General features: G+C 41.5%; 1 protein-coding gene across 1 annotated transcript in view; it reads left to right on the top strand.

Annotated features, from left to right (window-relative positions):
* Positions 1-14,406, top strand: part of neb (nebulin) — a 64,398-nt gene extending 49,992 nt beyond the window's left edge. Inside the window, exons 116-137 of the mRNA XM_040147731.1 lie at positions 299-403; positions 1,032-1,136; positions 1,902-2,006; positions 2,794-2,904; positions 3,675-3,785; positions 4,651-4,764; positions 4,908-5,012; positions 5,185-5,289; positions 5,708-5,812; positions 6,300-6,392; positions 7,459-7,551; positions 8,067-8,159; positions 8,682-8,774; positions 9,147-9,239; positions 9,660-9,752; positions 10,519-10,613; positions 11,028-11,226; positions 11,726-11,912; positions 12,763-12,855; positions 13,029-13,169; positions 13,379-13,482; positions 14,233-14,406. Of these exons, the coding sequence (XP_040003665.1) occupies positions 299-403; positions 1,032-1,136; positions 1,902-2,006; positions 2,794-2,904; positions 3,675-3,785; positions 4,651-4,764; positions 4,908-5,012; positions 5,185-5,289; positions 5,708-5,812; positions 6,300-6,392; positions 7,459-7,551; positions 8,067-8,159; positions 8,682-8,774; positions 9,147-9,239; positions 9,660-9,752; positions 10,519-10,613; positions 11,028-11,226; positions 11,726-11,912; positions 12,763-12,855; positions 13,029-13,169; positions 13,379-13,482; positions 14,233-14,406 (2,517 nt within the window). The remainder of the gene's footprint in view (positions 1-298; positions 404-1,031; positions 1,137-1,901; positions 2,007-2,793; positions 2,905-3,674; positions 3,786-4,650; positions 4,765-4,907; positions 5,013-5,184; positions 5,290-5,707; positions 5,813-6,299; positions 6,393-7,458; positions 7,552-8,066; positions 8,160-8,681; positions 8,775-9,146; positions 9,240-9,659; positions 9,753-10,518; positions 10,614-11,027; positions 11,227-11,725; positions 11,913-12,762; positions 12,856-13,028; positions 13,170-13,378; positions 13,483-14,232) is intronic.
* Positions 14,407-15,231: the final 825 nt, after the last annotated feature.

The following is a 15,231-nucleotide window of genomic DNA, read 5'->3' on the forward strand; positions in this document are numbered from 1 at the left end:
TGTCAACTTTATTTTGTCTATAAGTATGAGTATGAGTCACTGCGTTAATGTTTCTACCGTGTGTGTGTGTGTGTGTGTGGCGGGGGGGTATTTAATAAAATAGAAATAAATAAAACAATCCTCCAAAAACTGAATAATCTCCAAACCCAACTATTTCCTTTTTCAGGTAGCAAGAATTTATTTCCATACCTATATCATACCACTTCATTAATAGTCTCAGGAAGTCACCATTTCAAATACAAACATCATCTGCTGTAAAATGTGTCAATTTGTAATAAAAAATTAACACCATTCACAGGTGAAGTACAAGGGTGACCTGAAGAAGATCCACAAGCCTGTGACCGACATGGCCGAGTCTCTGTCCATGCAGCACAGCCTGAGCACCAGCAAACTGTCCAGCAGCGTAAGAGACCATCAGCCTTTAACCCTCTCACACTCTCACCCAGGAAGCTGCTGGGAGTCAGTTCAGTTACAGTGTTTCCTCTGTGGTTCACTGAAATCTGTCTGTCCTCAGTGCTTCCGTCACCCACAGTAACAATACACATGCTGCAGATTATTGACCATCTCATAGATTTATGCACTAAGCTCGACCACCCAAACATCCATTATTCTGTGATCTCATCTGGTAGTGATCCTTACCCCCCCCCCCCCTCACCCTTGACCTTTTTGACCTTTGACCTTCCCATACTATCACCTTCTATAACCTCTACTCTCTCACTTTTTCAGTTTAAGTTTTTTACTCCTGTAGTCCGTACAAAACTACTCTTTTATTAATGATCACTTAACACAAATCTGTGTGTTTCTCCATTGGTCATAGAATCCTTTTTCACACAATTTGTAACTACCATTTTTAATTTTCACCGATTGTTTTGTGAGAATGTCATATTTTTGACATTGCTGTTTTCACAGTTATCAAGTTACCATTTTTGTTTCTTTCATACAATATAATATAATGGATGGGAGTAAACTCCAGACAGTTTTTCTCATCTGCTGCACTGAGCTGTGTTACTTGACTGGGAATTTCCCCATAGTACTGCTACAAGAAGAAATTTGAGGAGAGTAAGGGTCACTACCATATGATTCCTGACACACCAGAACAGCTCCATCTCAAGGAGGCCTCTGAACTTCAGAGCAACGTAAGTGGCCCCGACTATGGGAGGGTCAACAAACACCGCACCCTCCCAAAAACATTGCTGTGGGTTTCAGCTGTTAACCACTTTCTTACTAAACAGATGTGTATGCGAGATCTGCGTCTCATATCTTTATTTCCTGCACTTACATGAGGATGGTGTTGCATTTATTTGTTAATAATTTAAGTTAGGGGCAATATAACATAGTTGGTTGGTGGTAAATTAGCTTTAAGCTAACTCTGGTACAATGCATCAAATGTTAACATTTATTCTACGGCTTTTGCAAGCTTGATCTTCAAATTATGTATACTGTTAACCATTTTGTAGTTTATGGTGTAGTGTTAGATTAGATTTTGTAATGTATTTTTCCTGCCTTCCAGGTAGCCCTAAGTTTTCATTCATGCCCATACAATATAAGAATCGGTTATTAAACTATCGAAACATGCCTTAGTTGTGTAATACATCCCAGTGAACATCAAGTGTGTATTTGTTTTCCATGCATTATCGTTATGAACTCAGGCAGTGCATACTATTCAGATCTATCTGAATTTATGTTAGCATTAGCATGCAACAGTAATATAACCCTGACAAAAAAGAGTGCGGTCTTGAGGCTGTGATAGATTAAAAAACTCAAACACGTCTTACAATTTTTCTATTTGATTTCGTAGCGTATGGAAATGAATGGAAACAATTATATAATGTACCTCATAATATATTTTGAACTGTCTGTTAAAAACAGTTGACATTGCATTTTTTTTTTGGCTGACCCAGGTGAAATACAAGGAGAAGTATGAGAGGGAGAAGGGCAAGGCCATGCTGGACTTTGAGACACCCACATATGTCACTGCTAAGGAGGCTCAGCACATGCAGAGCCAGGTAAATACCCTGTCTTTCACCTCTGTGTTTCAAGCAGCCACAAATGCAATACACTTTCCATTGCAGGCCTCTCTCCAAATCTCCAAGACTCTTCAGTGCCTGCATATGTATTAACCTGTATTGTAACTGTCTTGTTAAATATTGATATGCATCAGCTTTTGTTGGATGTCAAGCTATTGTTTATATTAGACTTACTGAATGTTTCTGAAGCTTGGAAAAAAACCTTTTACATTGCCTTTAACACCAGTTTATTTAATTAAGAAAATGCTCTGGTGCTTAGTTACATTATCTTGTGACTTGCAGATTAATTTCATTTTTTTACAATTTAGGTCACAGTAAATTGTCACTCCCACTGTTAATCCTTTACCATTTTCTACTCTTGACTAGCAGTGCTTAAAAAGACTGAAAGAAGGCAGTGTAAAATGTGTTGAAATTAAACTTACGTAATGCCTTGTGTATTGTTCCTCAATACTCTGTATAATATAAGTTCAGACAGCTTAATCTTTTTTTACAGTGTTTAATAATAATCATTCGATAAATTTGATTTGATTTTCATTGTTCCAGTGTTAAACTCCAAACATAAGAATTGCTCTCTCAGCATAAAGAAGTCCTATACATTCACGCATGCAGTCAAATACTCACATTAGAGGCTGCAGATACAGAAACGAGGGTCATTCTAAGCAGAACGGTGTAAACCAGGATAAGGTAACGGCATTGTGAACCATCACTGCTTGCATGTGGTTATCTGAGCTCTGTCTGTCCCCTGTCTTATCTTTGCGGCCAATAGAAAGACTATAAGAAGGACTTTGAGGAACACATGAGGGGCAAGAACCTCTCAGGCTTGGAGGTCACCCCTGCCATGATACATGTCAGACACGCCACCAAAATAGCCAGTGAGGTAACTAAAGGATCATTTGTCCCTGACAACTTCCCCTGTTTACCTCACCCATGCTTTATAATCATACTAAGACTACATCACAGCCACGGCCCCTCTTTTTGTACACTGCTTTTTTTCTTTAATCCCACAAATGTTTTTCTTCCTTCATGTAGGTCCACCCATACAGTTTAGTTTTAATTCTTTTGCATGATTCAGCACACAGACCTAAACTATTAATGATGCAACATTTATCCATCTTCCCAGTCTCTAGCCATTGTCTGACTTGTTGTGAAGTAGTTAGCGTTATTTGTTTGTATTTATATCTGTATCCACTGACATGTTGGATTCCTAATTTCAAACTCAACCCTTCATCTAGCAGGCGACTACAAACAGCTCTATGTTAAAAAGTTTGCATGTATGCATGTAATTTGAATGATGCAGCAGTGTTTTTAAGGGGATACAACGACTTGAATTGTTTTGTTGTGTTTTTGTTTCCACACTCTGTCTGATCAAATTTGGTTCACCTTGTCTTCTATCAGGTATCGAGCCAAAGTCACCAATGTCTCCACCCTCTCTCTGAAAAGTTGACTGATCGTAACAATCTTCACTTTTTAAATCGTAGACCAACTCTGAGTCTATCACCGCTTGGTTTCTTTTATTGGGGAGACTTAGTGACTTTGAGCCCAAAGGGTAGGCAGCAGAGCTTGCCCACTGAACCGTCTGTATATATGCCTTGGTCTGGCCTGCCTGTGTGCCCTTCTCTGCATTCTCTCTGTTCTTCCTTCCTGTAGAAAGAGTACAGGAAGGATCTAGAAGAGGGGGTGAAGGGTAAAGGGCTAACTGTACTGGAGGAAACTCCGGAGCTTTTGAGAGCAAGGAATGCCACTCATATCCTGTGTGAGGTACGACTGACTGAGAGGTGATGGAGGTGCCATCAGACTCCTATCCGAGTGTCTTCCCACAATCCCGCTCTTGGTGCATCCTCTGCTGAATCCTGCCCCCTCTTAACTAATCTTCATCATCACACTAAAAGGGCAACTGCTGGGTTTGACTCTTACTCTTGTCCCTGCTTCATGACAACACTAATTTCCCATGATTCTCTCATATACGCCTTCCTTTATGTCTGATAAATATTTCAAAAACCAACCTCAAATATACTCATAAAATGTCGAATTTCATTTTATTTTTTGACAAAACATGTCACGTAGACAGGCAACCATTGTCCACCTGTAATACAGAGTGAACTAAAAAAAAAAAAATGCTGACTGCTGTGTTCCAGATAGCGTCAAAGCTGTTTACAGACATCTTTATTTTTACATAATTTTAATTGAGTCAGTTTTTTTGTCAAGATGTGCTCGGGTGCTTTTGAGGTTGATCTTTGGAGTGCAAGAAGTAAGTAGACATAACACTGTCCAGCAGTTCAGGTATTTTTTGATAAACTGAAATAATAAACAATTAAGAGGCTGTTTGTTGAAAATAACTAATTATGCTTTAACAGGCTATCCTTAACTACTGCTGTTCTATTTTTCAGTTTTGAGTGGAGCTTCACGCACAATCTGCTGTCCAATTACCATATTTGTTCCTTTAAAAAAATCCTAATTCCCTCTAACTTTCTTTATTCGTCATTCCCCAAGGCTACGTGGTTTTGCAGCACCCCTGCAGTATGAATGAGTAGAAATTTGTCATATTTAGTAGTCTGCCAGTCATGTCTGCTTCTAGTGAGAACAGTGCTTTTATGTAACGCTCTATCACCTGTAACATTTACAGAGAGAGTACAAGAAGTCACTGGAGCAGGAGATTAAGGGCAAGGGAATGTTGGCCTTGGCTACAGACACCCCAGACTTTATGAGGGCCAGGAACGCTACTGACATCCTCAGTCAGGTCTGAATCGTTTTGTCATGTTATATTGTTTGCTTGGAGCTGTCACTGAAAGCATAAGGTAAATGATCCACAGCGACATGACATCAGGAGCATTTACGTCAAGATCAGAATATGTGCTGACTGACGTTTTTTTTGCTCCGTAGACTAAATACAAGCAGACCGCTGAGATGGACAGGGCCAGCTACACAACTGTCATCGACACCCCGGACATCATCCATGCTCAGCAGATGAAGAACATTGTCAGCCAGGTGGATTACTGAACTGGACCAGTTTCCACTCTTTGAGATTGAAAAAATAATCTCCTTCCAGTTTCTTTACCCGTGTATCTAGACACATTTCAGACTAAACAAACAGAGGAGTCTTTAAATATTAGTCTCTATTTCAATTGAGATTCCTGCCGATTGTATTTTTGTCCAACAGAAAAAGTACAAAGAGGAGGCCGAGAAGACCATGTCTCACTATGTACCAGTCCTGGACACTCCGGAGATGCAGAGAGTCCGTGAGAACCAGAAGAACTTCAGCACTGTAAGTAATAAATGTAAATGATGAATTATGCTGGGTCTCGCTGGGGCAGCATGTCTTTGACCGTTGTAGGAGTTTCTGGTGGCTCTGTGTATGTCTCCCTGTCCGCTGTAAAGTATTATCTTCAATACTTTAAACTTTTGTACTGTTAATGGAATGTCTTTTGTATGGTGTTCTTTAATTGAACTGAATCCAGTTAAGTGTTTGTTGTCAGTTTTTTGTACTTAAAGTAGTAGAGAACGTTTTGCTCGGGTATGTAAGCGAAAATAAGTTTCATGCTAATCGTTAGCTGACACTACGGTAAACTTTTTTTGCGCGTAGGAACAAGTTCTTCTGGCTCTCTGTTTTCTAGTCTTTTTTTGGTTTTACCTCTGTATCATTGTGAAACATTTTAACTGCACTTTTGTTTTTCTCCCTGTAGCTTCAATACCAGATTGACCTTAAAAACATAAAGGGCAAAGTGTCTACTGTAAAGGACACTCCTGAAATGCTCCGTGTTAAAGAGAATACAAAGAATTTCAGCTTGGTATCTACTCCATAATATTTTTTTTCATAACATTTTCTAATAACACATTTTATACATTCTTCTTTGAATTTTTTTTTTAACTTTCTTTCCTAATCTTTAACAAACCCTGATATGCAGCCCTTATTTCTTTGGACCAAACAGATATTATTTAACCTTGTCAAATATTCCGCATTTTAATTCACGCAACTAACCCTTGACGGTTTGTTTTATAGTTGTTAGTGCAGAGCTTGTGTGTTGTTAAATACTTTGTTCACTGTGCCATGTTGTTGTGTACGTGTCCAGAAAATGTCCAAAAATTTGTTTATTTAAATGTTGTTTTATGTTTCTCTCATTCAGTGTGTTTTTATTGGAAAAACTTTGCTCACTAGGTGCAACACAGTCACATCAAGTGTAATTTGAAAATTGAATCAAGCACCTAGTCCTCATATCCAAGTGTTAAAATCGGGCTAACCATTGGTTGCTAATTTCATTCCTCGTTCATGTAAAGATTCAGTACAAAGAGGATTTGGGAGGAGGAACAGCTTTACCCGAGACCCCTGAGATGGAGCGAGTTAAACGCAACCAGCGGAACATTAGCACGGTACTCCACAGAGTGACCCTGCCCTCCTTCATCTCCACCTCAACCAGTCGTCCCTCCATATTCCCTCCTTATCTAGTGTCCAAAAACATAACCAGAGCTGTCTTCACATGTAACCTCTTCAAATGACCATTTTCAACCCAACTTTTTACAGAGATTTTTTCCACGCTTACTATTTTACTTTTTAGTTTGTTTGCTTTTTTTTTTTTTTAACTAATTCTATGACTTTACATACCCCCCAAAGGCCCCATGTTTTTGTCAACTTGTGTAAACAGGTAGATGTACACTACACTAAATGGCCAAAAGTATGTGGTACAATGTGGTACTTTTTGTATCTTTGGTCTGGGACTGTTTTCCATGGTTTGGGCTAGCCTCTTATACCCAGGTGAGGGAGATCTCAGTGCTCAGTGCTACAGCAGGCAAGGATATTAATGACAATGCTGTGCTTCCAACTTTCTTGCAACAGTTTTGAGGACACGACGGTGTCCCCATGCTCAAAACCATGTCCATAAATAAATGGTGTGCGTGGAAGAATTTGAATGGGAGCACATTACTGCTGCCAAAAGACAGGAGGCTGTTGTAGCAGAATATTAATGCCCATGGTTTTGAACTGACATTCTCAACATTACAGCATATAAGTGTAATGTTTGGGTATCCACATACTTTTAGCCATATAGTGTATATGGATCGTGTTTCTACTATAAAATATATTGTTCACACAAGTCAATGTCTTCATCAGCTATTGGGACTTTAAGGGTCTGTAGGATTTTCTCTCCTTCACGATAATTCATTACATCTAAACCCTGAGGTGATAAACTAAATGAATTATCATCCATTCTGAAAACAGATCATACATATTTCACAGCATGATCTGTTTATTGGCAACGTACCCAAGTACCAGTGAAATAATTTAAAATCAGTATGACTAATAACGTTTTATTGTCAGTTGTTGTTGTCAAGTGTATGCTGTTGTAATGAATGGATGGACATGTCTGTGTCTACAGTACATATTGTGCTTTTTGTTTGTTCCTGTCTTACTCTTTATCTGTGTAACTTGTACAATGGGCAGATACAGTACAAAGATTCTGTGGGTCAAGGCACAGCCATACCAGATCTCCCTGAGGTGAAGCGGGTCCGAGAAACCCAGAAGAATATCAGCTTGGTAGAGGAACAGATCTGCAGTGTCCCTTATTTTATCCCCCTTTTAATCATTCATCATAATGATCTCTGACCTCTCCCACTCGTCCAAAAGTCTACCAAACTTTACCTTTCATGTTTTTAGTGCTGTTTTTCCCTCCTCCATCCTAACTAAGTTCCATAAATCACTCCTTTTTGTCAGCCCTGGTTGATGAATTCATATTTGGAGTTTGAGGGTCTGTAGGATTTTTTCTCCTTCACGATAATTCATTACATCTAAACCCTGAGGTAATAAACTAAATGAAGTATCATCCATTTTGAAAACAGATCATGCATATTTCACAACTTTACTTATTGGCAACGTACCCAAGTACCAGTGAAATAATTTAAAATCAGTATGAGTAATAACTTTGATGTCAGTTGTTGTCAAGTGTATGCTGTTGTAATGAATGGATGGACATGTCTGTGTCTACAGTACATATTGTGCTTTTTGTTTGTTCCTGTCTTACTCTGTATCTGTGTAACTTGTACAATGGGCAGATACAGTACAAGGATTCTGTGGGTCAAGGCACAGCCATACCAGATCTCCCTGAGGTGAAGCGGGTCCGAGAAACCCAGAAGAATATCAGCTTGGTAGAGGAACAGATCTGCAGTGTCCCTTAATTTATACCCTTATAATTATTCATCAAAACGCCCTCTGACCTCTCCCCTTTGTCTAAAAGTCTTAAAAACTTTTCCATCCGTGTTGCTACTACCGGTTTTCCCTCCACCACCCTAACTAAGTTCCATAAATCACTCCTTTTTGTCAGCCCTGGTTGATGAATTCATATTTGGAGTTTGAGGGTCTGTAGGATTTTCTCTCCTTCACGATAATTCATTACATCTAAACTCTGAAGTAATAAACTAAATGAGGTATCATCCATTTTCAAAACAGATCATGCATATTTCACAAGTTTACTTATTTATTGCCATTGTACCCAACTACCACTAGAATATATGTGAAAATCAGTATGACTAATAACGTTTTATTGTCAGTTGTTGTCAAGTGTATGCTGTTGTAATGAATGGATGGACATGTCTGTGTCTACAGTACATATTGTGCTTTTTGTTTGTTCCTGTCTTACTGTGTACCTGTGTAATTTATGCATTGGGCAGATACAGTACAAGGATTCTGTGGGTCAAGGCACAGCCATACCAGATCTCCCTGAGGTGAAGCGGGTCCGAGAAACCCAGAAGAATATCAGCTTGGTAGAGGAACAGATCTGCAGTGTCCCTTTTTTTATCCCCCTTTTAATCCTTCATCAAAACGCTCTCTGACCTCTCCCACTTGTCTAAAAGTCTTAAAAACTTTACCTTTCATGTTTTTAGTGCTGTTTTTCCCTCCTCCATACTAACTAAGTTCCATAAATCACTCCTTTTTGCCAGCCCTGGTTGATGACTCGATTTTGAATTCACATTTCCACAAAAACACGAGTTCCCCCCATTTTTTCCCTATATTAGTCTATCGTTTTAATTTTTTTTAAATTTTTTTCGCATTTCCTTTCCTCCTAAATTGAAAACTAATCTGCCTTTGAGTGTGTTGCCACCATATTTGACCTTTTCGTGCTATCTCATTCAAAGCTTCAATACAAAGAAGGACTGGGGCAAGGCACGTCAGTATCAGAGACCCCAGAGATGGAGAGAGTTAAACGCAATCAGCAAAATATTAGCACGGTACTCCACAGAGTGACCATGTATCCTCCTGAGCTCTACATTAATTTGCCTCATTCGCCCCTCTACCACACTCTTCATCTCCCTCAAACAGCTGTCATAAAACAATTCTCCTGAGCCATCACCAGTCGTTTAGACGTCTGAACTGTTCCTGTTTGTCACATCAAACCCACCACGCAGACATAACACCAATGAGCCCTGTGGGGGTCAGCTAAACTCCACCGTGTCTCTAACATAACCTGCTTCTTCATTTCTCAGGAAAAAAGTGAAGTGTGTGTTTAATTCCATGTTTCGTGTCTGCTGTGATTTTTTTGGTGCCGTGCTGTGTCTCTTTCTGTCTTCCTGCAATTGTCTCTGATTGACCTGCTCTTTACTTTTTCCTCCACTTTCTCTGCATAAAAACCCAAACTGTCTGTTGGGTAGATAAAATACAAGGACTCTTTGGGTCAAGGCACAGCTATACCGGACCTCCCTGAGGTGCAGCGGGTCAAACAAAACCAGAGACACATCAGCTCGGTAGTGGAACAAAGCCAAACCGCGTGTGCTCCTAACTGTTGAGAGTGGACAGTAGTGCCCATCAATAATGCCCCTCATAAGCCTGCTTGCTACTTCCGCTCCATTCAGCCATCATCTCATGCTCTCATCACCTCTTGCTCATCCATGCCCATCCAAGGCGCTGACTGCACTTTCTCGAGCTCCAGCCCTGCCAACATCCCCACCTTGACCCTCATGTAGCCTTACTTTCTTTTTTTTTTGCTTTTCTCCTTTTACTCTTTCAAATCATCTTTAATACTCAACCATCAACCCCTCAAGCTGAGTGAAACCCGCCTCTTTGCCCTGTGAATAGAGTATTTTCTAACCCGCAACCCAGCTTTCTTCGCATAAAGCACCTGCGTGCCGCTAAGTTAATTTCCACTTTTGCAGCAAATGACAAGCTAAAGCTCCTGCTGAGACATTAGGAGTGTGTTTATTTCAACATTTGTTCCTACAACAGAGATCCTGGCTGTTTGACAGGAGCTTCCAGGATGAATCACTCTATAGGACCAATTTCTCAGACTCTTCTTAAGTATATTCCAAAAGCAAAAAATGTGAAGCCGAAAACTGAAAGCAATTCCTTCTCTGAGATGAATTAATCTTGAACGTTTCCCGAAAACTGCTTTCTCTGTATCTTTTCTCTCAGAGGTTAATCCAAGTCTCTGAAACCAGTCCTATAGGTGTGTGGTCTGTGTGTGGTTCAGCGTGTCTGACTGGGCCCCTGGGGCGCTGTTCTTCTGTCCTGCAGGTGTTTTATAAAGACAGTTCAGCCAAGGGAACCCCTGTGGTGTTCACTCCAGAGATGGAGCGAGTCAAAAGGAACCAAGAAAACATTAGCTCGGTACCTTCAGAACCACTGCAAGAACATATTCTTCTTAATAAATGTTCAAATTCAACCCCATGTTAACCCCTTTTTCTAACTGACCTGTTCCCTGGCTCTAGTTAATCGTATTAAATGTCCCCACTGCACTCTCTTTTCAATGTGTTTGATACCACCTGCTGTGGTGTGTCTGTGCACATCATCGCCGCTAACCTCTCCTGTTGTTGAAGCTACTCCCATCTTGTTCCCCTGCCATCCTCCCTCTGAAGACTGGGACATAATCTTGTTACATTTAATACTTCAGCCTCTTAATAAAAATCTCCCCGCTAATTGATCCGCCTGAAATCCCAGTAATCCCCCAGCTCTTTCTGCCAGCAACCGTGTCCTCTTGCCATTCAGTCTCTCTGCCACACCCTCTGTGCTGTGGAATGCTAACGGCTGCTGTATGATGGATTGAGGTCTAAAACATTTCGGACGCTCACCGCGTGTTCTCCGCTCCTCCGCCGTCCTGTCCTCACTTTCCACCAGGTGCTGTACTCCGACAGTTTCCGTAAGCAGGTCCAGGGCAAGGCTGCCTTCGTTCTGGACACGCCTGAGATGAGGCGCGTCAGGGAGACCCAGCGCATCATATCTGGGGTAAGATTTAAGTTTTATTTCTACTCTGGCTCGTTTACTTTCCTATCAGTTCTCTACTTAAAGGATAAGGCTGGTGTTATTTTATATTTTTCCTGTCTTCAGCAAATCCCATGAAAAGACCAAAACCACGTCCCTAGCCTGTCGGTGGATCTCGGCCCTAAGCCCATTTCTTCCAACTGAAGACATAAATCTTTAAAAATGGGTCACGAATATATACTTTTATTCGTAACAAAGGTTCAGTAATAGTAAAACAGCTGGGCACTGTAGATTTTAGAAGACATGGAGTAAATAGTGCATTTGTTGGGGAGTATTTTGCAGTGAAGGATTAACACACATAGCATGCTTTACTGTACAAGTAGTATTTTCAGTACAGTACAGTAGATTGCATTTCCAGTATCAATAGAGCAAGTATTTATATATAGATACTGTATTTCTAGAGTAGTCCTTACATGTATAAACTGTGGTTACTCTCAGCGTGATCGTGATTTGTGCCTTTCAGGTGAAATACCACGAGGACTTCGAGAAAACCAAGGGCAGCTTCACCCCCACCACCTCCGACCCCGTGACAGAGCGCGTGAAGAAGAACACCCAGGACTTCAGCGACATCAGTTACCGCGGCATCCAGAGGCGTGTGGTGGAGATGGAGAGGAGGCGTGCCCTGGAGCACGACCAGGAGACCACCACTGGTACAGTTGCAAGCATGTACACAGTCAGTGGTTTCATATGTTGGTGTCCTGGCAAGTAAAGATATGGACATGAAGTTCTGCTTTAAAATTCGGCTACAAGAAATTTGAACTCTAAAAAAAATGCTGAAAGAAAGGCCAAAATCCCCCCACTGACCGGATTTGAAGGTTTTGTAGTTTAAATTTCTAAAGAACTCAACGGAAATACCCATCTAAGCATCTACTTTTGATTATCTTGGAAAAATGCAGTTGTTTCATAAGATTTATCTGGTTTTTGTTTGTTTTTTGTATTTATTCCCAGTTTCCTCAAAAGACTTTTCTCATCATTTGGAAAAAATTATTCCATTTGCTACAAAGTGAATTAGAATCTGCCTGATTTGTTCAACATAAACCAACATTTTAAGTTTTAATCTTTAGTTATATTTGTCTATATTGTGTTGATTTCCTTTTCATGTTTTTAAACACAATAACAAGTTTATATTAGTTAGTTTACCTTTTCACACACAAAAAGGGCAGGGAGATGATTTTTTGCTACAACCTTGGTTTGAATTAGGAAGTCGCAACATGGGAAACGTGAGAATGTTATTTGAATGAATGAGAGAAGAGTCTTTCAGAAAAGCTGTAAATGTTGTTAAATGACCCTCTGGGTCTTTCAAAGATCGTCATGGATTTATCTTTCAGGAAAACAGATACTTTACTCTTTGACTTGTATGTAATGGTAATGCATGAGAGGCACAAACGGGGGGGTGGGGGGGGTTATAAAGAGAGTGAGGCACATTTTATGTCGCAGATTGGTTATTTTGGGTTTTGAGAAATTGCTTGACTGATGCAGTACTTGACTCTGTGCCTTCAGATCTGCGCGTGTGGCGTACAAACCCCGGCTCTGTGTTTGACTACGACCCCGCTGAGGACAACATCCAGTCCAGGAGTCTGCACATGATGTCAGGTGAGAGGAGAAACTGAGAAGGATCACTTGGTGGCTCTAAAGAAGTAGTTATGATTGTAGCTGTGTTTCGGCTCAGCAAATGCCATTTAGTTCATCCCCGTGTTATCGGCAAACGTCGCGGTCATTTCCCCAAGGGATTGAAAGATATCGTTTTGTGCCCACTGTTCCGGCAGTGCAAGCTCAGCGTCGCAGCAAGGAGCACTCCCGCTCCACCAGCGCTTTGAGCGGCATGGCTGATGAGAAGTCTGAGGTGTCCCAGGACGCTGACCACCACATGTCCCTCTACAGCAATGGCTTCGTTACCCCCTCTATCGGTAATGATTCAGAATCACTACAGAAAACGTCAACAACAAATGCAGTGCACACATCGATGTGTTAAATTGGTATTTTACAGCCCGGACCAAACCTGTGGTGTATAGCATCTTCACAATACAGTGTAATTGTATCAGTAAACACTGATTAGACTCTGCCACATCTGTGGGGTCTTGTGTTATGTTTGTTTTTTGTTTTTTTCGATCTGCAGGCTACCAGCATGCTAAGACTGTGGAGCTGCAGCAGAGGTCATCGTCAGTGGCCACCCAGCAGACCGCCGTTTCCTCCATCCCCTCACACCCCTCTACCACCGGGGTTAGTAGCACTTACTCACGTCACACACACTGCACGAGCCGGTAGGGAAAGCTCAGGGTAACGTGACAGCCCTTGAACATCTTCTTTTTGCTGACCTCCAGTGGTTCAACTTCTCACCTGTAGCAAAACATCGAGACTCAGATTAAAGGATGAAGATGGTGTTCTTCTGTTTTTCTTACTGTCAACAAAACCTATCAAAACAATCCTAAACAATCAGTGCGTTAGCACATTTCAGTACTTTCCAACTTCCCTTGTCTCCATCAGTTCCTACTGAAGATGTGAATCTTTCTTTACTTGTCAGAAATATCATTCCATCTTTATAAAAGGCTGAGTGATTTCCCTAAAACAGCTGGGCACTGTAGTTTTCAGCCGCTGTTACTTCAAATGCATTTGTCTGGACTACTTTCAGCAGTGCATTAATACACATTTGGTGCTCGGATGAGTAAATATGCAGCAGGACGGTGTATGTGACTCAGTCCTCACAGTTTTTGGACAAAAACGATTGACAACAATGAATCTCTGTGGCACAGAGGGACACGATGTATTTGGATACACACACACACACACACACACAAAATACTAGTCAGTAGGATCAATTCATTTCTGGCTTTGGGCTTTTTATGGTATTTGCTGACAATTACAAAAACCCAGAAGGAGCAGAATCACCAACCTCATCCTCTGTATTCTCGCACTCACGCCACCCCTCTAAACACGCTGACTCTGACCCGCTTCCTCTTCCACCCTGTGCAGAAGACCGTGCGTGCCATGTACGACTACGGTGCGGCCGACAGCGACGAGGTGTCCTTCAAGGACGGCGACGTCATCGTGAACGTCCAGTCCATTGACGAGGGCTGGATGTACGGCACCGTGCAGCGCACCGGCAAGACCGGCATGCTGCCGGCCAACTACGTGGAGGCGATCTGAGGTCACAGCCCGCCCATCGTCCCCCCCCCCCCCCCCCGGAGTGGGCGAGACGCATCCACGGGGACCGGATCGGTCTGCCTGTGATCGCAACTGCGGCTTAGTGCAATGTGTAGCTTTTAGTGTCCTGTAGCTCTGTGCCTGTGTTTGAAAATGTGCTGTAATTCTCCTCGGTAAGTCCTTTGTCATTCGTAATGCTGCTGCCCCCCCCCCCCGTTGCCCGTGGATGGGACATAAGTATTGAGACACGACCCATATAAATCTCTCTGATGACACATACTCTGCCTGATATGAACGAAAGACCATTTTGGGATTGTTTCACTGTCCCGAGGCGCCGTCTTGGACGCGCGAGAGTCACTGACATTACATCCTGGCCCATGATTTTGTAAATTTCAAAAAAATAGTTAATATATATATGACACTTTTTTGTTTTTTTTTGGTCCGAGTCGCACCGAGACAGGATTTTTTTTTTTTTTTCCTCACTAAAAACAATGGGCTCAAGTAGTTCCAACTATGCCTTTAATGGAAGCTCCATGGAGAGATTTAAAAAAAAAAAAAAAAAAAAAAAAGGACGTGAAACTTCGAAGGAGTCAGTTACCATCTACCTCCTCCACGACTAAACCACTCCCGAAGAGTTGTGCGACAGCGGCCTCAGCCTTCCCTCCTCTACACCGACGGCCGGCCACTAGTAGAATGTGTGTTTTGTTTCTTCCGATTGTTCAGGTCCCGGGGGTGACCCACGACCTCTGCCTTTAAATCAGTAGCTAATAAAGCACACCAAGCTCCTGCAGCCCCCCGCCTCCTTCTTTCCATTCTGAGATGCTGTTT

This window comes from Xiphias gladius, chromosome 16 (assembly GCF_016859285.1).
Source record: "Xiphias gladius isolate SHS-SW01 ecotype Sanya breed wild chromosome 16, ASM1685928v1, whole genome shotgun sequence".
Lineage (NCBI taxonomy): Eukaryota > Metazoa > Chordata > Actinopteri > Istiophoriformes > Xiphiidae > Xiphias > Xiphias gladius.